Source organism: Cucurbita pepo, chromosome 6 (assembly GCF_057944985.1).
Source record: "Cucurbita pepo subsp. pepo isolate OVF chromosome 6, ASM5794498v1, whole genome shotgun sequence".
Classification (NCBI taxonomy): Eukaryota; Viridiplantae; Streptophyta; class Magnoliopsida; order Cucurbitales; family Cucurbitaceae; genus Cucurbita; species Cucurbita pepo.
Window position 1 is genome coordinate 779,470 of NC_141803.1, and position 24,793 is coordinate 804,262.

At 39.7% G+C, this 24,793-nt stretch overlaps 5 protein-coding genes, 1 long non-coding RNA gene and 2 pseudogenes across 8 annotated transcripts; all 8 read right to left on the minus strand.

Annotated features, from left to right (window-relative positions):
• Window positions 1-186: 186 nt before the first annotated feature.
• Window positions 187-2,079, minus strand: LOC111797370 (cytochrome P450 CYP82D47 pseudogene; annotated as a pseudogene). The gene is made up of 2 exons (XR_015421440.1): window positions 901-2,079; window positions 187-819 (listed from the first exon to the last, which is right to left on the minus strand). The product of XR_015421440.1 is annotated as a cytochrome P450 CYP82D47 pseudogene (transcript).
• A 397-nt stretch (window positions 2,080-2,476) lies between these two features.
• On the minus strand, window positions 2,477-4,141 carry LOC111796886 (flavonoid-6-hydroxylase). The gene is made up of 2 exons (XM_023679681.2): window positions 3,253-4,141; window positions 2,477-3,181 (listed from the first exon to the last, which is right to left on the minus strand). The coding sequence occupies exons 1-2, from the start codon at window positions 3,991-3,993 to the stop codon at window positions 2,558-2,560; spliced, it is 1,365 nt and encodes a 454-aa protein (XP_023535449.2). The 5' UTR covers window positions 3,994-4,141; the 3' UTR covers window positions 2,477-2,557.
• A 410-nt stretch (window positions 4,142-4,551) lies between these two features.
• On the minus strand, window positions 4,552-6,280 carry LOC111796884 (cytochrome P450 CYP82D47-like; annotated as a pseudogene). Its single transcript, XR_015421504.1, has 2 exons — window positions 5,313-6,280; window positions 4,552-5,232 (listed from the first exon to the last, which is right to left on the minus strand). The product of XR_015421504.1 is annotated as a cytochrome P450 CYP82D47-like (transcript).
• A 3,203-nt stretch (window positions 6,281-9,483) lies between these two features.
• On the minus strand, window positions 9,484-11,277 carry LOC147792126 (cytochrome P450 CYP82D47-like). The gene is made up of 2 exons (XM_087124590.1): window positions 10,240-11,277; window positions 9,484-10,158 (listed from the first exon to the last, which is right to left on the minus strand). The coding sequence occupies exons 1-2, from the start codon at window positions 11,200-11,202 to the stop codon at window positions 9,529-9,531; spliced, it is 1,593 nt and encodes a 530-aa protein (XP_086980716.1). The 5' UTR covers window positions 11,203-11,277; the 3' UTR covers window positions 9,484-9,528.
• Window positions 11,278-12,479: 1,202 nt separating this feature from the next.
• LOC111796881 (cytochrome P450 CYP82D47) lies at window positions 12,480-14,517 on the minus strand. The gene is made up of 2 exons (XM_023679678.2): window positions 13,383-14,517; window positions 12,480-13,286 (listed from the first exon to the last, which is right to left on the minus strand). The coding sequence occupies exons 1-2, from the start codon at window positions 14,340-14,342 to the stop codon at window positions 12,663-12,665; spliced, it is 1,584 nt and encodes a 527-aa protein (XP_023535446.1). The 5' UTR covers window positions 14,343-14,517; the 3' UTR covers window positions 12,480-12,662.
• A 1,942-nt stretch (window positions 14,518-16,459) lies between these two features.
• On the minus strand, window positions 16,460-17,759 carry LOC111808362 (uncharacterized). Its single transcript, XR_015421326.1, has 3 exons — window positions 17,538-17,759; window positions 17,352-17,432; window positions 16,460-17,133 (listed from the first exon to the last, which is right to left on the minus strand). It is a non-coding gene; the product is annotated as an uncharacterized LOC111808362 (long non-coding RNA).
• Window positions 17,760-19,049: 1,290 nt separating this feature from the next.
• LOC111796880 (cytochrome P450 CYP82D47) lies at window positions 19,050-20,810 on the minus strand. Its single transcript, XM_023679677.2, has 2 exons — window positions 19,866-20,810; window positions 19,050-19,775 (listed from the first exon to the last, which is right to left on the minus strand). The coding sequence occupies exons 1-2, from the start codon at window positions 20,808-20,810 to the stop codon at window positions 19,152-19,154; spliced, it is 1,569 nt and encodes a 522-aa protein (XP_023535445.2). The 3' UTR covers window positions 19,050-19,151.
• A 1,025-nt stretch (window positions 20,811-21,835) lies between these two features.
• On the minus strand, window positions 21,836-23,717 carry LOC111796887 (flavonoid-6-hydroxylase-like). The gene is made up of 2 exons (XM_023679683.2): window positions 22,611-23,717; window positions 21,836-22,539 (listed from the first exon to the last, which is right to left on the minus strand). Exons 1-2 carry the CDS (start codon window positions 23,541-23,543, stop codon window positions 21,916-21,918), a joined length of 1,557 nt encoding a protein of 518 aa, XP_023535451.2. The 5' UTR covers window positions 23,544-23,717; the 3' UTR covers window positions 21,836-21,915.
• Between the last annotated feature and the right edge of the window lie 1,076 nt (window positions 23,718-24,793).

Below are 24,793 nucleotides of genomic sequence, written 5' to 3' on the forward strand. Positions count from 1 at the left end.
TATGAAGATAACTTTATTAGGCTTAGATAATTGTTAATTTAAAGGATTATATTTTAGTGGAATTTGTCCACTACTTCAACAATAATCTAAAACTGTCTTCTTTCCTTAATTAACGCTAAATTTATATTAATAATTAATAACAACTACAGTATACCACCTTTTTATTTATTGTCCTCGGACATAATTTTAAAAACAATCATGAATTTGACTCGATAGACGAGGACTTAAAACAACTTCAAGAGGAGTTTTCTTAACACCAGTCAACCCAAAACCCTCTTCTTCCCTGTCAAATAATTTTTCAGATGGCCTACCAATTTCAAATTCATGAAGTAGATTTGCGAGGGTAAGATGCATAAGTTGAAGGGCAAATGAGATTCCAGGACATTTTCTTCGACCACTTCCAAATGGCATTAGTTGATGATTTTGTCCTCTTAAATCAAATTTTGTGTGGCTTATTAAGAATCTTTCTGGACGAAATTCACAAGGATCCTCCCATATAAGTGGGTCTTTTTGTAGTTTTTGAATATTCACTAAAAGGCGTGTCCTTGCAGGAACATGATAACCTGAAACTATACAATCTTCTACAGATTCATGAGGGATTAATAACGGCGCTGCAGGATACAAACGCATCGTCTCCTTCACAATGGCTTGAAGATATGGTAGATTTTTGACATCAGACTCTTTTACTTGTCTTGATCTTCCAACTTTTTCATCTAATTCAAGTTGGGCCTTGTTGAGTGCTTGTTGGTTGTTGAGGAGTAGAGAAAGAGCCCATGTCAAAGTAATTGTCGTGGTGTCAAATCCACCTAATATCATCGTCTACATAATATCATGTTATTCAATAAGAGTTGGTTCATGTAAGGAGTGGGTTGGGAATAAAGTTGAAATACATATGCTTACCAAACAAGTAGCTTTGGTGACTGTATCTCCATCAATACCACATAACCCTTCGTCGTCGTGGACAGCAGAAAGCATGACATCCATGAAGTCTTGCTCCTTTGTCTCCACTCCACGTTCACCCCAATTCTTGTTCTTCTCTCGATGTTCTTCGATCCATTTGCTAAGCATTTGGTCAAGCACCTTGGCGGTCTTGTTCATGGCCTTCTTATACCCTCCCAAGTCCAACCAACTTAGAAACGGAAACGAATCTGAAGGAACAAATGCCGCAAACAGTTCAAAAAAAGCACTCAACGCCTCTCTGTACTGCTCCGCACCACTGCCTTCGAAAACAGCGCTGAATCGCTTTCCAACCACCATCCTAAATATTGTATTCAAACTTACATCCTCAAACCACGTCCTCATCTCAACCCTCACTTTCCCACCTGACCCCTTATTTCTGCTGTCCGCACATAACTCATACAGTTTCTTGATCGAATTTTGAACCTCACATATTCTAATGCGTTGGAGCTGCTCGAGGCGATGGTTCGTCAAGAGTTCAAGCGTGGCTAGTTTGCGCACGTGGCGCCAGTATGGACCGTAGGGGCTAATTCCCAAGGCTGCGTAGTTGTAGCCGAGCAGCTCTGAGGCAACAACTTTTGAGCGGGAAGCGAAGACTCTGTCGTTTGTGGTGAAGCACTCGCGCGCTATTTCCCAACTGCTGACGACAAGGGCTGTGTTCATGCCCAATCTTAAGGTAAAGATAGGTCCGTAGGCGTCAGCCATTTTGGCCAAGGTTAAGTGAGTTGGCTCTGTTGCACTTAGTTTATGGAGGTGGCCGATCAGTGGCAAAGCACCGGCGGCTTCAGGTGGGAGTCTTTTGTTCGAGCGATGGGCGGCGGAGGATCTCCGAGATGCAATACGAAAGAGAGTATAGAGAAAGAGGAGAAGGGCGAAGGTTGCAGGTAAGCTGTGAGTAAGTTCCATTTGTTGTGGGCGTGAATTTTACAGTTTTGAAGGATTTATTTATATTGGATTTAATATTTAGGTATATATTTTTTGAACATTCTCTAAAATTGAGACTTTCGAAATTTCTTGGCCGCCTGCGTGTTTGTATTTTTCTTTGATTTTTGAAGCAGACTTATCCTTCAGATTGGAATTTTGTTGATTGTTATGCGTATCATAAAATAAAAGGACCGCAGATTGTCTTGCCTCCGTTCTTTGTTGACGTGTCAATCTCTAGATCACACAACTACTTACTTATATCTAATAACCATTTACTCTCTCTATATATATAGCCCTTTATTATGATTTATTATATATGACCATTTAATAACAATTTATTACATATGATAAATGTCATTTACCCTACCGATAAATGTCATTTACATGCCATTAAGTAAGTAGCGGACTCCATAGTCTAACACTTATATTATTATTAATTTAAATTTTTGATAATGACTTTTTTTTCAAAGATCTAACCTTACCAAACAATCCATAGACATAATAGATATCTCTGTCATTTAACTTTTTAATTGTTGGGTTGCTTGTATTTATGATTTCTAGAAGTGAGAATTTGGATTATTTGTCTAGGGATGGATAGTGACAAAATATATATAATAAACCATTAGAAGATTAACAAACTGACTTACTAGTATTTTTACATAATTTAAGCATGAAATTACTCATAAATATGGGCAGGTAGGCGTGGAGTTAAAACAACTTCGAGTGGAGCTTTTCTAAGACTGGTCAATCCTACACTCTCTTCCATGTCGAGCGGTTCATCGGATGATCTCTCAATTTTAAACCCATGGAGAAAGTTTGCAAGTGTGAGATGTATCATTTGAAGGGCAAACGAGATTGCAGGGCACATCCTTCGACCATTTCCAAATGGTATGAATTGTGGACTTTGTCCTCTAACATCAAAATCCTTCTGGCTTGTTAGAAATCTTTCTGGACGGAATTCACACGGCCCCTCCCAAACAAGTGGGTCTTTTTGAAGCTTTTGAACATTAACTATGAGGCGTGTCCCCTTGGAGATGTGGTAGCCAGCCGCTGTGCAATCTTCTATAGATTCGTGAGGGACTAACAGTGGTGCAGCAGGATACAATCGAAGAGTTTCCTTGACAATAGCTCGGAGATATGGTAAATTTTTGACATCAGACTCTTTTACTTGTCTTGATCTTCCAACTTTTTCATCTAATTCAAGTTGGGCGTTCTTGAGTACTCCTTCATTGTTGAGGAGCAGAGAAAGAGCCCAGACGATAGTAATCGTGGTAGTGTCAAATCCAGCTAATACCATATTCTACACCAATTTGAACAAAAGGTCATTAATCCATACCAAATTTGATTAGAACATGAAAAGATAGAACTTACCAAGCTTGTAGCTTTAATGACCGTATCGGCGTCGTAGCTGAAATGTTGTCCATCTTCTTCAACTCTAGAAATCATCACATCCATGAAGTCCTTCTCCGCCGTCTCCGCTTCGGCGTCGTTTCTTCTCTCCCGATGTTGTTGGAGGAATTTATGAAACGCCTCATCGATTACTTTGGCTGTCTTCTTCATTGTCTTCTCATGTCCTCCCAGGTCCAACCAACTCAGAAACGGAAACGAATCCGAAGGAACGAATATATGGAACAATCCAAAGAAATCTATCAACGCCTTGGGGAAGTTTTCAGTACCATGTTGGATGGCGGAGAATCGCTTTCCAATCACCATCTTGAATATGGTATTCAGGGTTATGTCTGCCAACCACTTCTTCATTTCCACCGCCACTTTCTCACCTCTTTCATTGCTTTTAATACTCATTTTGTGTAGCTCATTCATCCAACGCTGTACCTCAAATGCTCTGATGTGTTGGAGCTGCTCGAGGCGGTGGTTAGTGAGGAGCTCGAGCGTGGCTATTTTGCGCACTTGGCGCCAGTGTGGAGTGTATGGGCTGAACCCTATCATCGCATAATCATAGGCAAGAAGCTTTGAGGCCACAAGCTTTGGACGAGAGGCGAATATTCGGTCGTTTGTAGTGAAAAACTCCTTTGCTATTTCCCAACTGCTCACAATCAAGGCCTTTTTCATACCGAACCTAAACGTAAATATGGGTCCATAGGCATCTGCCATCTTGGCCAACGTTATGTGAGTTGGCTCTCCTGCATGTAGCAGATGGAGGTGGCCAATCACCGGCCAAGCGCCACCGGCCTCCGGTGGGATCCTCTTCCGATGAGAGGCAGATCTCCGGGACCAAGTGAAGAGAACATAGAGAAAGAGAAGAAAGGGGAAGATTATTCCGGCGAGGGGGCGAAGGTGTTCCATTTGTGGTGCTCTATAGCTTTTAGTTGCAGGATTTGGAGAGTGAAGGCACTATAAGAGGCGATGGCTCCTGGGAATCTTGACATTATGTGGAAGAATGGCATTGTATTATTGTCGTGATATTATTGATTGTGGATGTCCATATATGATATAAAGGCGGTGGATTATTCTAGATCGATTTCCTTGTTTGTCCTCAAACAGCTTTATTTTACTGTAATATTTTTATAGCTTTCATTGATTTGATTTTTTTTTTTTCTTTTTAAATTTCTTACTGTAAAAAAATCAAAACTAACTATATTATAATTATACGAATTATTATAATTATTCAACTTATTTTCCATACATGTCACAACTTTAATCACACCCTATATATATAATACGTGTTTACAAGTAGTTTTATTTAATACCCTCGACTTCATTTCAAAGTTATTCGTAGACTTGGCTTGGTAGGCGTGGACGCAAGACAACTTCAAGTGGAGTTTTTTTATGAACGGTTATTCCAAAACCCTCATCCATATTCAGTACTTCTTCCGATGGCCTACCAATTTCAAATTCATGAAGTAGGTTCGCAAGAGTAAGATGCATAAGTTGAAGGGCAACTGAGATTCCAGGACATATCCTTCGACCACTTCCAAATGGCATTAGTTGTTGATTTTGTCCTATCATGTCAAACTTTGTGTCGCTTGTCAAAAATCTTTCTGGACGAAATTCATAAGGATCCTCCCAAACAAGTGGGTCTTTTTGCAGTTTTTGAACATTCACTATAAGGCGTGTCTTTGCCGGGATACGATAACCTGAAACTGTACAATCTACCACAGATTCATGAGGGACTAATAATGGCACTGGAGGATACAAACGCAATGTCTCCTTCACAATGGCTTGGAGATAGGGTAGATTTTTGACATCACACTCTTTCACATGTTTTGATCTTCCAACTTTTTCATCTAATTCAAGTTGTGCCTTCTTGAGTGCTTGTTCGTTGTTGAGGAGCAGAGAAAGAGCCCATGTCATAGTAATCGTTGAAGTGTCCGATCCACCCAATATCATCGTCTACACAATATCATAATTTAATTTGTTATTCGGTAAGAGTTGGTTGATGTAAGGAATGAGTTTTGAATACAATTGCTTACCAAACAAGTAGCTTTGGTGACTGTATCCGCATCGAAACCACATAACCCTCCGTCGTCGTGGACAGCAGAAAGCATGACATCCATGAAGTCTTGCTCCCTTGTCTCCACTCCGCGTTCACCCCAATTCTTGTTCTTCTCTCGATGTTCTTCGATCCATTTAGTAAGCATTTGGTCAAGCACCTTGGCGGTCTTGTTCATGGCCTTCTTATACCCTCCCAAATCCAACCAACCAAGACAAGGGAACGAATCTGAAGGAACAAATGCCCCAAACAGTTCAAAAACATCCCTCAACGCTTGTCGGTACTGCTCCCCACCGCTGCCTTCAAAATCAGTGCTGAATCGCTTTCCCACCACCATCCTGAATATTGTATTAAGAGTAGTATCCCCAAACCACGTCTCCATCTCAACCCTCACTTTCCCACCGGACCCTTTACTTGTGCTGTCGGCCCATAACTCATACAATTTCTTGATTGAACTTTGAACCTCGGATATTCTAATGTGTTGGAGCTGCTCGAGTCGATGGTTTGTCAAGAGTTCAAGCGTGGCTATTTTGCGCACATGGCGCCAGTATGGACCGTATGGGCTAATCGCCATCATTGCGCTGTTGTAGCCGAGCAGCTCCGGGGCTAAAGCGGGATGCGAAGATTGTGTCGTTTGTGGTGAAGCACTCTCGCGCTATTTCCCAACTGCTCACGACAAGGGCTGTGTTCACTCCCAATCTTAAGGTAAAGATAGGTCCGTAGGCGTCGGCCATTTTGGCCAAGGTTATGTGAGTTGGCTCTGTTGCACTTAGTTTATGGAGGTGGCCGATCACTGGCAAAGCACCGGCGGGTTCAGGTGGAAGTGTGTTGTTGGTGCGGTGAGCGGCGGATCTCCGAGATGTAATAGCAAAGAGAGCATAGAGAAAGAGGAGAAGGGCGAAGGTTGCAGGTAAGATGTGAGTAAGTTCCATTTGTGGTGGGCGTGGGTTGTCCAGTTTGTAGGATGTATATCAGATTTATTGTTATTTGGGCAGCCTCAATGGACAGTTAGTTTGACTAGTAGTGTGGTCACTATTGATTGTTACATCAACAATAATGTTACCAATTATTGTTATATATATTAATCACAGATTATTACTTTTAATTGATTTTCTTTTTTCTTTTTCTATTGTCATTATAATAATGAGAGTTGGTTTGAAAACTTTGCATTATGGATCATTATTGATGGTAATCTTTCTATTCAGTCTTTTTCTATGATATTAATAATTAATAATACATAAACATTAGTTAGTTTAGTTAATGTACCATTTTTAGTTATTTCGGGACGTATTCTAAAGCAAGATTCATGGGTATTTTCAAGAACAATGATACATAATATATAAGAGTGACTAAAATTTGTACGAAGAAGGAAAGAGTGTTGCCAACTAAGGTTTCTACCTCCTTACAAGCTAAGTTTCTATAAAGGTAGAGTTGCCAATGGACGCTTGACACGTGTCCGAGTCGTCGTCTTTCTCCTGTGATTTCTAGAATACGATTACTTTTTTCATTTTCTTTGCATTTCCATATTTCTTTCTACGTAAATCAGATTAACACGGTTCCTTCACGATATTTGTAGATTACATATCTATCCATGTAAGACCCGAGCCTCAATGAAAAGTTTAAAATCTAATTTTACTTTTAAGATCGAATTCTCGAGATTTTATTGAAGGTGTTAGAGACCAAAATCCAACGTGAGGGTGAAGAGAAAAATGATTAGGTATAAAAGAACTTAAAAGGAAAATATAAAAGATAACCCCGAGGGTAACTTGGTCATTCTACCCTCCCATCTCGTTAGTAACATATCATTTAAAAGAAGAGAGAAAATTAAAGGGGGAAAGGAAAAGAAGGAAAAAAAAGGGAAAAAGAAAAGAATAGAAAAGGAAAGAGAGAGAGGAAGAAAGTTCTAGAGAGAGAATGGGAGGTAACTGCTGCTACGGCCACGAGGAGTCCGGTTCCGGCCGAGCCTTCTTCAAGAAATCTTAATACAACATAGGAGAACATTGTTGACTCTTAAATCGTCCAAAACCGTCAAAAAAAAATGAGGAAAATCTAAAGGTGAAGTTCTTGAATATAGATTCTCGGATTTCCTTCCGATCTGTGAGGCATAGTAAGAGTTATAACTGAAAATTTGAGTATGTTAATCTAGGCAGGAATACGCTCAAAACAAACGACATTGTTATCAATTCAGATCGAAAATGGGAGTTCCAGCGTTCATCAAAGAGGTAGGTATTGATGTTTAATGCGATTTTTGGACTAAGATAATTATCACGGGAATTAGAAATAAATTATAAGAAAAAGACCGGCCTGAAGATGGATATACACTCTACAAATCTCGTGAAGTAACCATGTTGATCCGAGTTAAGTAGGAAGAAATATGAAAATCCAAAGAAAATAAAAAAAAAATAACGTATCCGGTAAATCTCAGGAGAAGGGAGAACGCAGACGACGATGGAACACGTGTCAGGAGGAGAAGGAGGCTGCGCTTCGTCGGAGAAGGATCGCCACGTGTCGATCGTCCATTGGCGAAGAAAATCAAAGAAATACTTCACGTCTGGCAGGATTCGAAGGCCGGTGGCCCGCTATCCGAGTCCGCAACCCGGAACACCGACCCGGCTTCTAGTTGCCACGCGTCAGCATAAAAGAATTCGGATTTCCAGCGCGTCCTTCCGGTTCCGAACCGAGGACCTCGACCTCCGTTGACGGTTTCAGCGGGCGCCACGTGGCGATATCTCAGCGCGCGTCTTCCTTCACTCATGCGCGTCCGTACTCGCGCGTGGCCTTGCGCGTATAATACTTTTCTAGGCGCGTGAATGCGCTGCGTGAGGCTGCTGTTGTCAGCCCGTTCGACTTCTGTTTTCCCCAATTTCCTCCCGTTTTCAACTCTAACCCTATTTACTTAAACTTCAAGTGATGTTTTTCTTGGAGCACTTGATCCAAAACCCTCTTCCATGTCAAGTAACTCTTCTGATGGCCTCCCAATTTTAAATTTTTGAAGTAGATTTGCAAGGAAAAGATGCATTAATCGAAGGGTAAATGAAATTCTAGGACACATTCTTCGACCACTTCCAAATGGCATTAGTTGTTGATTTTGTCCTCTCATGTCAAACTTTGTTTCACTTGTTAAGATTCTTTCTGGACGAAATTCATAAGGATCCTCCCATACAAGTGGGTCTTTATTTATTTATCCACAATTTATAATTATTTTAATAAAATATATTAAACGTTCACAAACAAACACAGCACAATTCATAATTATTCACAAAAGAGAAAAAAAAAACAAATTCAATAAAGAACAATACCATTCTTGAAAATTGATTAAAGTAAAAAAAAAAACATACGAATATATCATGAAATTAAATAAACAATAAAAATAATTAGTTTAAAGATATGGTATATAACCAAATATATATATATATATATTTTAATTGATATATACTTGACCCGTTGAGAATAGAGAGTGTAGACTATTAGGAAATATATATATATATAAAAATAAATTATGATATAATAATGTTACAATAAATAGGAAATAAATACATTATAATTTAGAATTAATTTTGTATCAACTATTTAAGTGTATATTAAAACCGTCAAAACATTTAAACTTATATTCTGTAAAATAATTCAAAATAATATGCATTGAACTAACATTTGAAATTATATATAAATCATATTTAATAAATATATATATAAAAGAAAGAGAAACATATATATAGAAGAATTTTTTTTTTAAATGGATTCGAACTCGGGGTGAGTCTTTTTAGACTAGCCAAAGTACTACTCTGGCAAACTCATTATAAAAACTAGTTTTTAATATATATTATATATTTTGGATCAACTCGAGGGTTTTGCCCACAAACCCGAAACCGAACCGATTCAGTTCGGGTTTAGAAAAATGAACCCAACTCTACCCAAAATGCTAATCTAACCCAACCCTTATAATTCGAATTGCTAATCTAACCCAACCCTTATAATTCGAATTGCGTTGGTCCGGATTGTGGATTAAATGTACACCCCTAATGATATCTAATTTTAAGGATTATATTTTAGTGGAATTTGTCCACTACTTCAACAATAATTGAGATTACAGTACTAAAACTGTCTTCTTTCCTTAATTAACGCTAAATTTATATTAATAATTGCCACAATAATTACTACAATATACAACCTTTTTATTTATTGTCCTCCACATAATTTTAAAAACAATCCTGAACTTGCCTCGACAGACGAGGACTTAAAACAACTTCAAGGGGAGTTTTTCTAACAACCGTTAGCCCAAAACCCTCTTCCATGTCGAGTAATTCTTCGGATGGCCTACCAATTTCAAATTCATGAAGTAGATTTGCAATTGTAAGATGCATAAGTTGAAGGGCAAATGAGATTCCAGGACACATTCTTCGACCACTTCCAAATGGCATTAGTTGATGATTTTTTCCTCTCATTTCAAACTTTGTGTGGCTTGTTAAGAATCTTTCTGGACGAAATTCACAAGGATCCTCCCATACACGTGGGTCTTTTTGCAGTTTTTGAACATTCACTAAAAGGCGTGTCCTTGCAGGAATATGATAGCCTGAAACTATACAATCTTCTACAGATTCATGAGGGATTAATAACGGCGCTGCAGGATACAAACGCATCGTCTCCTTCACAATGGCTTGAAGATATGGTAGATTTTTGACATCCGACTCTTTTACTTGTCTTGATCTTCCAACTTTTTCATCTAATTCAAGTTGGGCCTTGTTGAGTGCTGGTTGGTGGTTGAGGAGTAGAGAAAGAGCCCATGTCATAGTAATTGTGGTGGTGTCAAATCCACCTAATATCATCGTCTACATAATATCATGTTATTCAATAAGAGTTGGTTCATGTAAGGAGTGGGTTGGGAATAAAGTTGAAATACATATGCTTACCAAACAAGTAGCTTTGGTGACTGTATCGCCATCAATACCACATAACCCTCCGTCGTCGTGGACAGCAGAAAGCATGACATCCATGAAGTCTTGCTCCTTTGTCTCCACTCCACCTTCACCCCAATTCTTGTTCTTCTCTCGATGTTCTTCGATCCATTTAGTAAGCATTTGGTCAAGCACCTTGGCGGTCTTGTTCATGGCCTTCTTATACCCTCCCAAATCCAACCAACTTAGACACGGAAATGAATCTGAAGGAACAAATGCTCCAAACAGTTCAAAAAGATCCCTCAACGCTTGTCGGTACTGCTCCCCACCGCTGCCTTCAAAATCAGTGCTGAATCGCTTTCCCACCACCATCCTAAATATTGTATTAAGAGTAGTATCCCCAAACCACGTCTCCATCTCAACCCTCACTTTCCCACCGGACCCATTACTTGTGCTGTCGGCGCATAACTCATACAATTTCTTGATTGAACTTTGAACCTCGGATATTCTAATGTGTTGGAGCTGCTCGAGGCGGTGGTTCGTCAAGAGTTCAAGCGTGGCTAGTTTGCGCGCATGGCGCCAGTATGGACCATAGGGGCTAATTCCCAAGGCTGCGTAGTTGTAGCCGAGTAGTTCTGAGGCTACAGCTTTTGAGCGGGAAGCGAAAATTCTGTCGTTTGTGGTGAAGCACTCTCGCGCTATTTCCCAACTGCTGACGACAAGGGCTGTGTTCATGCCCAATCTTAAGGTAAAAATAGGTCCGTAGGCGTCGGCCATTTTGGCCAAGGTTAAGTGAGTTGGCTCTGTTGCACTTAGTTTATGGAGGTGGCCGATCAGTGGCAAAGCACCGGCGGCTTCAGGTGGGAGTCTTTTGTTCGTGCGATGGGCAGCGGAAGATCTCCGAGTTGCAATACGAAATAGAGCATAGAGAAAAAGGAGAAGGGCGAAGGTTGTAGGTAAGGTGCGAGTAAGTTCCATTTGTGGAGGGAGTGATTTTTGCAGTTTGGAAGGTAAGTCTGGGAAGGATTTATATCAGATTTATTGGATTGAAGTGTTCGTACACTGGTGGGCCTAAATGAATAATAAAGATCTTAGTTTTATGAAAATTATTTGTTATTAGTATTCATATTTTTAGAAATTTCAAAAACTTCAACTTCAACTCTTTTTTATTAATACTCATACTTCAAAAATATGTTTCATCTTTCAAACTTTAATTAATGCTTTAATCTTTTCTTAAATTAAAAAATGCAATATCCAGACGAAATGGTGTGTATTAAGTTTAATTAATACTTTGATACCGTCCTCAACACACAAATTTTCATAAAATCAAGATCGTTCATAGATATTTTAGGTACCCAAAAATTTGTTGTCATTCATAATTTCGCCCAGAATTATAGTACAATAAGCAATGTTAACTTGGCCCCTTCCCTATTTGTTTGTTTGTTTTTTTTTTATTTCTTGTTTGGATAGTGATTTCTTTGATTTTTCAAGCAACCTTGTCCTGTTGAATGATTGAGACTATGGAAGGATATAGAATTTTGTAGAAAATCGTATTCAATGAAAATCGTGTGTATGGTTTAGAGGGAGATCTTTCTCATCTTTCGTCGCAAAAAGCCAAACCTCTAAATTCTCCCCAAAAAGTTTGGCTTGTGGCATTCCTTCTCTTCTAGTTAATCGTGAGAGTTGATGTTGATCCCTATAATGGGTTGACTTTGGTTTATTGAGTGGATACCAAGATTGGTGTTTCGACATTCGATAGTTCTAGTCATAGATATAATGTTGTTGATCTCCTCAGCTATGTGAAAGTCTTGAATATGAAAGTATATATATGTCTGTAAGTTATGCAAGTGTTGAAAGAATTGTTTTTAAGAGGAATGAACCTATTCCGGCTGTACGGATAGAAAATGGTTATTCGATTTATGTGTTGTTTTTATTTGTGGTGGGTACAGACAAATACGATAGATTAGCAAATCCGATTTACTACTATTATAAAATATGATAGCGAAATTACTCATAAACATGGAAACATAGGCAGGTAGGCATGAAATTTAAACAACTTCGAATGGAGCTTTTCTATAATTATTCAATTCCATACTCGATCTCTTACATTTCGAGTAATGATCTCTCGATTTCAAATCCACCCACCAAGTTTGCTTTGTTGTCATGTCATGGTTTGAATTTTAGTGAGGGACACTACTTTGCACTTAAAGGTGGAGTTCCATGCATAACAAAAATGGCAAAAAGATAGGTGGAAAGAAAGAACAAGTTGGGTCTCCTGCATACATACAAATTGATTTGATTTTTGTAATTTTTCACTGCAAAAACATAAAATAAAGTAATTAATTATAATCATACTAAGTTTATATCACAACAATAGCCACACTATACTATACTTTTACTTCTAGTTTCATGAATTGTCCACCAGACCGATTTCAAAATCATTCATAAAATTGATTCGATAGGCGTGGACTTAAAACAACTTCAAGGGGAGTTCTTCTTGGAACAGTTGATCCAAAACCCTCTTCCATGTCAAGTAATTCTTGGGATGGCCTCTCAATTTCAAATTTCTGAAGTAGATTTGCAAGGGTAAGATGCATCAATTGAAGGGCAAATGAAATTCCAGGACACATTCTTCGACCACTTCCAAATGGCATTAGTTGCTGATTTTGTCCTCTCATGTCGAACTTTGTATCGCTGGTTAAGAATCTTTCTGGACGAAATTCACAAGGATCCTCCCAAACAAGTGGATCCTTTTGCAGTTTTTGAACATTCACTAAAAGGCGTGTCCTTGCAGGGATATGATAACCTGAAACTGTACAATCTTCTACAAATTCATGAGGGATTAGTAACGGTGCGGCAGGATGTAAACGCAATGTCTCCTTCACAATGGCTTGGAGATATGTTAGATTTTTGACATCAGACTCTTTGACGTGTCTTGATATTCCAACTTTTTCATCTAATTCAAGTTGCGCCTTCTTGAGTGCTTGTTGGTTGTTGAGGAGTAGAGAAAGAGCCCACGTCATAGTAATCATTGTAGTGTCGGATGCACCCAATACGATGGCCTACGTAATATCGTAATTTATTTTATTATTCCATCTCAACTAAGGAGAAAATAAGAATTGAATCCGAATAAAATTGAAATGTAAATATATGCTTACCAAACAAGTAGCTTTGGTGACCGTATCCGCGTCAAAACCACATAACCCTCCGTCGTCGTGGACAGCAGAAAGCATGACATCCATGAAGTCTTGCTCCTTTGTCTCCACTCCACCTTCACCCAAATTCTTCTTCTTCTCTCGATGTTCTTCGATCCATTTAGTAAGCATTTGGTCAAGCACCTTGGCGGTCTTGTTCATGGCCTTCTTATACCCTCCCAAATCCAACCAACCAAGACAAGGGAACGAATCTGAAGGAACAAATGCCCCAAACAGTTCAAAAACATCCCTCAACGCTTGTCGGTACTTCTCCCCACCACTGCCTTCAGAATCAGTGCTGAATCGCTTTCCCACCATCATCCTAAATATTGTGTTCAGACTTACATCCCCAAACCACGTCTCCATCTCAACCCTCACTTTCCCACCGGACCCTTTACTTGTGCTGTCGGCGCATAACTCATACAGTTTCTTGATCGAACTTTGAACCTCGGATATTCTAATGTGTTGGAGCTGCTCGAGTCGATGGTTTGTCAAGAGTTCAAGCGTGGCTATTTTGCGCACATGGCGCCAGTATGGACCGTATGGGCTAATCGCCATCATTGCGCTGTTGTAGCCGAGCAGCTCCGGGGCTAAACCCTTTGGGCGGGATGCGAAGATTGTGTCGTTTGTGGTGAAGCACTCTCGCGCTATTTCCCAACTGCTCACGACAAGGGCTGTGTTCACTCCCAATCTTAAGGTAAAGATAGGTCCGTAGGCGTCGGCCATTTTGGCCAAGGTTATGTGAGTTGGCTCTGTGGCACTGAGTTTATGGAGGTGGCCGATCAGTGGCAAACGACCGGCGGGTTCAGGTGGAAGTGTGTTGTTGGTGCGGTGAGCAGCGGATCTCCGAGAAGTAATAGCAAAGAGCGCATAGAGAAAGAGGAGAAGGGCGAAGGTTGCAGGTAAGATGTGAGTAAGTTCCATTTGTGGTGGGCGTGGGTTGTCCAGTTTGTAGGATGGATATCAGATTTATTGTTATTTGGGCAGCCTCAATGGACAGTTAGTTTGACTAGTAGTGTGGTCACTATTGCATTGTTACATCAACAATAATGTTAGCAATTATTGTTATATATATTAATCACAAATTATTACTTTTAATTGATTTTATGGAAACTTGAATAGCCACCCAATAGAAAAAGAAAAAAGAAGATTGTGGGGCTATTAACAACCATAAAAGTTTCCCATAAAATCAATTAAAAGTAATAATTTGTGATTAATATATATAACAATAATTGCTAACATTATTGTTCATGTAACAATGCAAAAGTGACCACACTCTTTACGACCTAGGTTTTTATAAAGGTAGAGTTGCCAATGGACGCTTGGCACGTGTCCGAGTCGCCGTCTTCCTACTGTGATTTTTAGAATATGATTACTTTTTCCATTTTTTTTGCATTTCCATATTTCTTTCTACGTAAATCGGATTAACACAATTCCTTCACGATATTTGTAGATTACATATCCATCTAAGTAAGACCCAAGTCTCAATGGAAAATTTAAAATCTAATTTTACTTTTAAAGTCAAACTCTCGAGATTTTATTGAGGGTCTTAGAGACCAAAATCCGAGATGAGGCCGAAGAGAAAAATGATTAGAAATAAAAGAAGAACTTAAAAGAATATAAAAGAAAAAGGATAGAAAATTAGAAGTAGGAGTGTACATTCAACCCGACAACCCGGACCAACCCAACCCAAACTATAAGGGTTGAGTTGGGTTGGATTAGCATTTCGGGTAGGGTTGGATTTTGTCACGACCCGATTTTCGAGCCTTCGAAGAATCGAAATCGTGACTAAAAGGACGAAATCGAAAACAAACAAAAAGAAAATAAAAAAAGAAAAGCAAAGTAAAAGGATAAAAATACCATTCAATTAAAACAAAAGAATAAGAAGATTTGTTTCGAAAATATTACAAAGGAAATTGCAAATTTAAAAATGAAATACAAAAGACTCTAAATATGAAAACGGACAAAGGACTCTAAAAGACCGACAAGGGACTGACGCTCCGGAACGACACCCCTCTGTGACCGCACAACTCTCGAACACCTCCCCGTATCGACTGGTACAAAAAAAAAAAAGGGGTAGAAAGGGGTGAGTATAAAAATACACTCAGTAAGCAGCCTACTTGTAGGCTCTTTTCGCATCCTTAGCTTGGTAGGTAACCACAGTCTTTCTCGGGTTCCTAAGGAGAGTAATCTAAGCTACAACTCTCTTTTCTATATCATAAAAGGCTTGCCCATCTTATGCAGTGAAATGATCAGTGAGTGTCCTGAGGTGAGGCACGACCTCATAAGCAAATCTGAGGGGATCGTATGGCTGGATCTGAATACGTGACTCTCTCTCTAAACATCATCCGTGGAGGTTAACTGACGACCCTCACACGGGACCATACATCCACAAAACGGGGTGCAACCCCCTGTGTGCCGGTCAGCTATTGAGACATCCTAAGTGGCTCCACGTCCCCCGCTCAGGGACGGGTTCTACGGCCCAGGAGTCCTGTTCAGAAGACCCCTTAGCTATCACCACTAGGTCTGGGCACCTGTCACACTTCCCTATCCGGATCTGCAAAGCTCAACGATCACTGTACCGGAGCTCTGTCTCGACGGTATGGTATCGGAGGAGAGAGGGAAGTGGAGGTTCTGATGACACTATCTACACTACTCAACTCTAGCGGGCTACCTACAGTTACCGTGGTGACTTATTATTCTTTCTAGGGTGGAGCTTGATGGCTTAGACTTAGATTCGTATTTCTCTAGGATTCTCGTGCCTGGTGTCACAACCTATCGGGTTTGGAATTCTGGGTTCTGGTTCCGCCGGTAATCATTTCGTGGGTCTAATTGCACGGTATTCTAGAGGTCCCCCAATCTAGGGTCTCGTCTAGCTTATTTAGCCATAAGCATCCTAATCTAAGCTCATAATTTCTTCCTATTCATCAAGAAAGATAATACAAGCAACCATCATACAATAGAGTTTACACGCAGCAGCTCATGCAAAATTATCAAACATGCTCAACGGGAAGATAACGTCCATCTTTACCCGGAGCGCAGATTTCACAAGTTTCCCAACCTCCTCATGCATACATACATTATCAGAGTCTCAACCAAAACAGATTTAATACACATTTTGTATCTAGCTTTCCATAATCATCTTATATTCGCAGTTTCTAAGTCAGGCTAGCTAATTTCATAGGTGGTAGCATGCATGCTTGTTCCTAGCGGTTCCTATAAGTACTGTTCGTGGAAATCCAAATGGCTACTTAGTTGGTTGACGCGTGCCTTCCCAAGCTCGAATTATTTGCTAGAAAAGGTTCCAAAAATTCTGGAATTTCCTTGATAGGTCCTAATTCACATAAAAATAGGATCAGAGTTGAAATCGAGGCGAAAAAACAAGCAAACGGAGGTCGAACGGAGGGAAAACAGTCACTCACGCGCCTACACGCACGACTGACGCGCTCTGGAGGGTGTACTACGCGCGGATTTTACGCGCGCGTACCCATGCGCTTCTTTCTGTGCAGTCGCGGGTCGAGACGGGTCGGTTCGGACAGGTCGGAGCGGTCTCGGGCGGTTCGGTTCGCGTGCGGAGCGCCGGTTCGGACTCGGGCCGACCCGGTTGCGCACGCCTGATGCGTTTCTCCAGCCCGCGGTCGCCACGTGTCGGTCGTCGGTCCTACCGCTCTCCTCCGAACGGCGGCCGACGCGTGGCGGCGATGCCTTCTCTCTCCTGCATTTTTTTCCAAATTTTCCAGAAACCGTGAGTTTTGCGTTTTCGATCCATTTTCTTCCGATTTTCTTTATCTTTCCATCCGTAATCCATATCAACAAAGTTTCTTCACGAAAGTTGTAGATCTCATATTCTACTTCTACAATATATTTTTCCTTTATTTTTTTTCCTTGAATACAGGACGAGTTAAGGCCGTCCAAAGATATGGAACAACTCACATTTTCTGTTTTCGATCCGTTTACCCAAGTCCGATTAAACTCCGATTTTCGTCCGATTCCCGTCCAGGAACTTCAGGAAACCTGTGTGAATCTTAATTTAGTCACATACCTCAAAAACTCCATATCTAACGCCCAAGAAACTCCTCAGATCTAGATAAAATCGAAACAAGAAGTTCGGAACCTTACTTTGTCCGTTCTCGGATTTTCTTGCCGGAATGAGTGGATTCCACCACCCGAACTCCTTTTCCAGCACTGAGAGAAGTATTGCTTCGAAGTTTCTTGCCTTGGATTCGATCTCCAATGGCGATTTGTCATCTCTCTTCTTACTCTCTCCCAAACCCTAACTTCTTCTCCTTTCTCCATTCTCTCTCTCTTTTTCTTTTCTTTTCTCTTTCTCTTTCTTCTTGGAGCCCAAACAACGAGACCCCTTGGGCAAGAGTAGGATTATTTTTATTTTATTTATCTATTCATCTAAAAATTCGGGTATTACATGTTTATTTTTCTGAACCCGAACTGAATCGGTTCGGTTTTCGGGTTTGTGGGCAAAAGTTGACCCGAACCAAACTTAAATATATAAAATATATTAAGAATTTTTATTAGAGTTTAACAGAGTGGTACTTTGTTCAGTCTAGTAGACTCACGCCAAGTTTGAATCTGGGTTTACCATATACCAATTTTCAATAATTTTATGACGGTTAAACTATTTATATTTATATATATATATATATATATATATATATATATATATATATATATATTCTTACATATTTTCTTATTTTCTTATATTTTTCTTACTTTTTTTTCTTACTTTTAACCAATTTTCAATAATTTTATGACGTTTAAACTATATATATATATATATATTAATATTTTTTTTCTCATATTTTTTCTTTTCTTATATTGTTTTTTACTTTAACCAATTTTCAATAATTTTGTGACGTTTAAACTATTTATTTATTTATATATATATTAATATTATTTTTCTTATTTTTATATATTTTTTCTTATTTTAACTAATTTTCAAAAATGTTTCTTGTATTTTTCTTACTCTAACCAAGTTAGCATTTAGCGATCGACAAACTATTTATATATATATATATTTTACTATATCTTTATATATTTTTATTTCAACTAAAATATATTTTTCTTACACGACGGACACGTGTCAGGCGGAGAAGGAGGCTGCACTTCGTCGAAGGAAGGCCACGTGTAAGGAGGCTGCACTTCATCGGAGAAGGAGGGCCACGTGTCGAGCGTCCATTGGCGAATAAAATCAAAGAAATACTTCGCATCGGACAGGATTCGAAGGCCGGTGGCTCGCTATCCGAGCCCGCGACCCGATGACCCGCTCACAACCCGGAACACCGACCCGGCTTCTCGTTGCCACACGTCAGCATGAAAGAATTCGGATTTCCAGCGCGTCCTTCCGGTTCCGGTTCCGAACCGACAACCTCGACCTCAGTTGGCCGTTCTGCGGGAGCCACGTGGCAATATTTCAGCGCGCGTTTTCCTTCCCTGCGGGTCCACGCGCGCGTGGCCGTGCGCGTTTATACTTTCCCATGCGCGTGTGAGGTGCTGTTTTCAGCCGGTTCGACTTCTGTTTTCCGGAATATCCTCCCGATTCCAACTCTAACCATATTTTTATATGAAATAAGACTTGAATAGAGAAAATTAGTATTTGTAGACACGCTATCGATGTAGAAGCACTAAACCAAGAACAAGCATCAATCAGGCAATCACACACTATACAATACGTGTTTACAAGTAGTTTCATTTATTGTCCTAGATTTCATTTCAAAGCTATTCGTAGACTTGGCTTGGTAGGCGTGGATGTAAAACAACTTCAAGTGGAGTTTTTTTTAGAACTGTTATTCCAAAACCCTCATCCATATTCAGTAACTCTTTAGATGGCCTATCGATTTCAAATTCATGAAGTAAGCTTGCAAGAGTAAGATGCATAAGTTGAAGGGCAAATGAGATTCCAGGACACATCCTTCGACCAGACCCAAATGGCATTAGTTGCATATTTTGTCCTCTCATGTCAAACTTTGTGTCGCTTGTTAAGAACCTTTCTGGACGAAATTCACAAGGATCCTCCCATACAAGTGGGTTTTTTTGCAGTTTTTGAACATTCACTAAAAGGCGTGTCCCTGCAGGGATATGATAGCCTGAAACTATACAATCTTCTACAGATTCATGAGGGATTAGTAACGGTACGGCAGGATATAAACGCAATGTCTCCTTCAAAATGGCTTGGAGATACGGTAGATTTTTGACATCCGACTCTTTTACTCGTCTTGATGTTCCAACTTTTTCATCTAATTCAAGTTGGGCCTTGTTGAGTGCTTGTTGGTTGTTGAGGAGTAGAGAAAGAGCCCATGTCATAGTAATCATTGTAGTGTCATATGCGCCGAATACCATAGCCTATACAATATTATTCCATCTCAAAATTCAATCATGGAAGGAAAGGCTTTTAAAAATCCGAATAAGATTGAAATACATATATATGCTTACGAAACAAGTGGCTTTGGTGACTGTGTCGGCATCAAAACCACCTAACCCTCCCTGGTCGCTGACAGCAGAAAGCATGACATCCATGAAGTCTTGGTCCTCTGTTTCCACTCCACCTTCACCCCAATTCTTGTTCTTCTCTCGATGTTCTTCGATCCATTTAGTAAGCATTTGGTCAAGCACCTTGGCGGTCTTGTTCATGGCCTTCTTATACCCTCCCAAATCCAACCAACCAAGACAAGGGAACGAATCTGAAGGAACAAATGCCCCAAACAGTTCAAAAACATCCCTCAACGCCTCTTTGTACTGCTCCGCACCACTGCCTTCCAAAACAGAGCTCAGTCGCTTTCCCACCACCATCCTAAGTATTGTATTCAAACTTACATCCCCAAACCACGTCCCCATCTCAACCCTCACTTTCCCACCTGATCCCTTATTTAATTCATACAGTTTCTTCATCGAATTTTGAACCTCACATATTCTGATGTGTTGGAGCTGGTGGAGGCGGTGATTGGTGAGGAGTTCAAGCGTGACTATTTTGCGGACACGGCGCCAGTATGGACCGTAGGGGCTAATCGACAACATTGTGTAGTTGTAGCCGAGCAGCTCTGAGGCTAAACCTTTTGAGCGGGAGGCGAAGATTGTGTCGTTTGTGGTGAAGCACTCTCGCGCTATTTCCCAACTGCTCACGACAAGCGCTGTGTTCATTCCCAATTTTAAGGTAAAGATAGGTCCGTAGGCGTCGGCCATTTTGGCCAAGGTTATGTGAGTTGGCTCTGTTGCACTTAGTTTATGGAGGTGGCCGATCAGTGGCAAACGACCGGCGGGTTCAGGTGGAAGTGTGTTGTTGGTGCGATGAGCGGCGGATCTCCGAGAAGTTATACGAAGGAGAGCATAGAGAAAGAGGAGAAGGGCGAAGGTTGCAGGTATGATGTGAGTAAGTTCCATTTGTGGTGGGCGTGAGGTTTGCAGTTTGGAAGGGTTTTGTATCAGATTTATTCACATTAGAGCAGAGGCTGAATCGACATGGACCATCAAAAGTAGTGTGGTCCTTATCAAATTGCATTCATACATCAACAATAATTTTAACAATTATTGGTTTTCAATTGATTTTATGTGAAACTTTTATGGTTGTTCTTAGCCCAACAATCTTCTTTTTTTTCTAATGTCATTGTAATAATGAGAGTTGGTTTGAAAACTTTACATTATGGATCATTATTGATACTAATCTTTCTATGATATTAATAATTAATAATACATCAACATTATTTTAGTTTAGTTAATGTCCCGATATATTATGCACCAAGATTCATGGGTATTTTCAAGAATAAAGATACATAATACGTGAGAATAAGTAAAATTTGTACAAAAAAGAAGGTAAGAGTGATTTTCATCATTTCTGCCTTTACGTAGATGATATCATTCATAATATCTCTTTGGATAAATGAGTAAGTATATCCGGTTGAAGATGAGATTTTTATTTCATAAAGGAAATAACTAAAGATATTAAGAGTAAATTCAGTATGCTCAATTGTGAGCTTTCAGCCACACCCATGAATATTAGTGAAAGATTAGAAGATTATATGGATTCAGAAGCTTGGTTGGTGAATTGATTTACTTAACGTATGGTCGACCTAACATTGCATTTTCGGTTGGTATTATTTCTATGCTTATGCAATAACCTTCAAAGGTTCATTATGGAGCAAACAAAAAATCTATTTCTATAAGCACAGTGACGTTGTCAACTTCAGAAGCATAATATGTTGCTGCAACGTGTCAAACCATTTAGCTAAGAAGAGTGTTAGCTCATGTTTAACAAGAGCATAAATGAGCCAAACAATCTATCTATGTATCAACCAACCCAACATTCATTCAACATTAGTTTGTCTCTAATTCTAGTAGTTGGGATTAAAAGATGATTCCATTAATGGATTGTTTGTGAAGTGGGAATTTTGATTATTGGTCTAGAGATGGACGGTGGCAAAGAAATATGATAAAGCATTAAAACATTAACATGTCCGGTTTAATATCATTACAGAATACGATTGCGAGATTACTCATAAATATGGGCAGGTAAGCGTGGAGTTAAGACAACTTCAAGTGGAGCTTTTCTAAGACTGGTCAATCCCATACCCTCTTCCATGTCGAGGAGTTCTTCTGATGGCCTATCAATTTCAAACCCATGTAGAAAGTTTGCAAGTGTGATATGCATTACTTGAAGAGCAAAGGAGATTGCCGGGCACATCCTTCGACCATTTCCAAATGGTATGAATTGTGGACTTACTCCTCTAACATCAAAGTTCTTTTGGCTAGTTAGAAATCTTTCTGGACGAAATTCACTAGGCTCTTCCCAAACACGTGGGTCTTTTTGGAGCTTTTGAAGATTAACTATGAGACGTGTCCCTTTATAGATGTGGTAGCCAGCAACTATGCAATCCTCTGATGATTCATGAGGGGCCATTAATGGTACAGCAGGATACAACCGTAGAGTTTCCTTAACAATAGCTCGAAGATATGGTAGATTTTTTATATCAGACTCTTCTACTTGTCTTGATCTTCCAACATTTTCGTCTAATTCAAGTTGGACCTTGTTGAGCGCTTCTTCATTATTGAGGAGTAAACAAAGAGCCCATGTCATGGTAACCGCGGTTGTGTCAAATCCACCTACTATCATATTCTACACCAATTTGAACAAAAGGTTATTAATCCATACCAAATTTGAGAAGAACATGAAAAGACAGAACTTACCAAGCATGTAGCTTTAATGACTGTATCAGCATCGTAGCTGAAATGTTGTCCATCTTCTTCAACTCTAGCAATCATCACATCCATGAAGTCCTTCTCCGCCGTCTCCGCTTCGGCGTCGTTTCTTCTCTCCCGATGTTGTTGGAGGAATTTATGAAACGCCTCATCGATTACTTTGGCTGTCTTCTTCATTGTCTTCTCATGTCCTCCCAAGTCCAACCAACTCAGAAACGGAAACGAATCCGAAGGAACGAATATATGGAACAATCCAAAGAAATCTATCAACGCCTTGGGGAAGTTTTCAGTACCATGTTGGATGGCGGAGAATCGCTTTCCAATCACCATCTTGAATATGGTATTCAGGGTTATGTCTGCCAACCACTTCTTCATTTCCACCGCCACTTTCTCACCTCTTTCATTGCTTTTAATACTCATTTTGTGTAGCTCATTCATCCAACGCTGTACCTCAAATGCTCTGATGTGTTGGAGCTGCTCGAGGCGGTGGTTAGTGAGGAGCTCGAGCGTGGCTATTTTGCGCACTTGGCGCCAGTGTGGAGTGTATGGGCTGAACCCCATCATTGCATAATCATAGGCAAGAAGCTTTGAGGCCACAAGCTTTGGACGAGAGGCGAAGATTCTGTCGTTTGTAGTAAGAAACTCCTTTGCTATTTCCCAACTGCTCACAACCAAGGCCTTTTTCAAACCGAACCTTAACGTAAACATGGGCCCATAGGCATCTGCCATTTTGGCCAACGCTATGTGAGTTGGGTCTCCAGCATGGAGCAGATGGAGGTGGCCAATGAGCGGCCAAGCGCCACCGGCCTCCGGTGGGATCCTCTTCCGATGAGCGACAGATCTCCGGGACGAAGTGAAGAGAACATAGAGAAAGAAAAGAAAGGGGAAGATTATTCCGGCGAGGGCGTAAAGGTGTTCCATTTGTGGTGGTCAGGATTTGGAGAGTTGAGGAGTGAGTATATGAGGCGATGCCACTCCGGACTCCAAAAACAAATTAAATGGAGGAATGTTGTAATATTATTGATTGTGGATGTCCATATATGAGCTAAAGGCGGTGAATTATTGTATGAATGCAGAACTATGATCACGATGGAGAAGCTTGGAGATAAGATTTGGAAATCCACGGCTGAGAATTCATTTTTGTATACATTTCTTAGTTTGTTTCCTATAATATTTTAAGGTTTCAAACATACAAATTGATTTTATAATATTTTAAGGTTTCAAACATTCAAACATCCTACCCATCGCCTAGTACAACCATTCAATACTATTTTTTTTTTTTATTCTGTTTTTAAATATCAACCACATAAAAAGTTATTTAAATTTATTTCTTTTTTGTCTAACGATAGAGAAGTTAAATGACACTTATATATATATATTAATAAAATTCTCTTTTTGGAACAAAACTCTTTATCTGCTTTCACCCGATCACGGTTTTAAAATGCGTCTAGGAGAGATTTTCACGTCTTTGTATAAAATGTTTTGTTCTTCTTTCCAATCGACATGAGGTCTCACAATCTACCCTTTGGGGACTAGTGTCCTCGCTAGCCGCTCAATGTCTGGCTCTGATACTATTTGTAACGTCTAAGCCCACTGCTAATAGATATTTTCCATTTTAGCTCGTTATGTATCGTTGTTAGTCTCACGATTTTAAAACGCGTCTGTTAGGAAGAGGTTTCTATATCTTTATAAGGAATGTTTGGTTCTCCTTTCCAATGGATGTGGGATCTCACAAAAGTTTAAAAAACTTTGATGGAAAGCTCAATATGGATTAAGAGGACAAAATGGACTTGGGTTGTTATAAATGGTATGAAAGTCCAAAGAAAACAGTGTGCTGAGATGACACATCTTTTGACAAGTTCTAATGCATACATCTTTTGAGCGTTCACCATTAGACGTATGTTTGCAAAGATGAGATAGCCAGAAAATGTCTTTTTAGAGATATTGTTTGGAAACTTCTCTCTAACATATACGTTTTAAAACTTTGGGAGAAAGTAAAAAAAGAACAATATCTACTAGCGGTGGGTTTGGACTGTTAGAAGTGACCTCTCAATTTCAAACTCATGTAGCAAGTTTAGGAAAATCCTAAAGAAGACAATATTTGCTAGTGGTTCGATTTGTGCGGTTACAAGTGGCCTCTTGATTTCAAACCCATATAGAAAGTTTGCAAG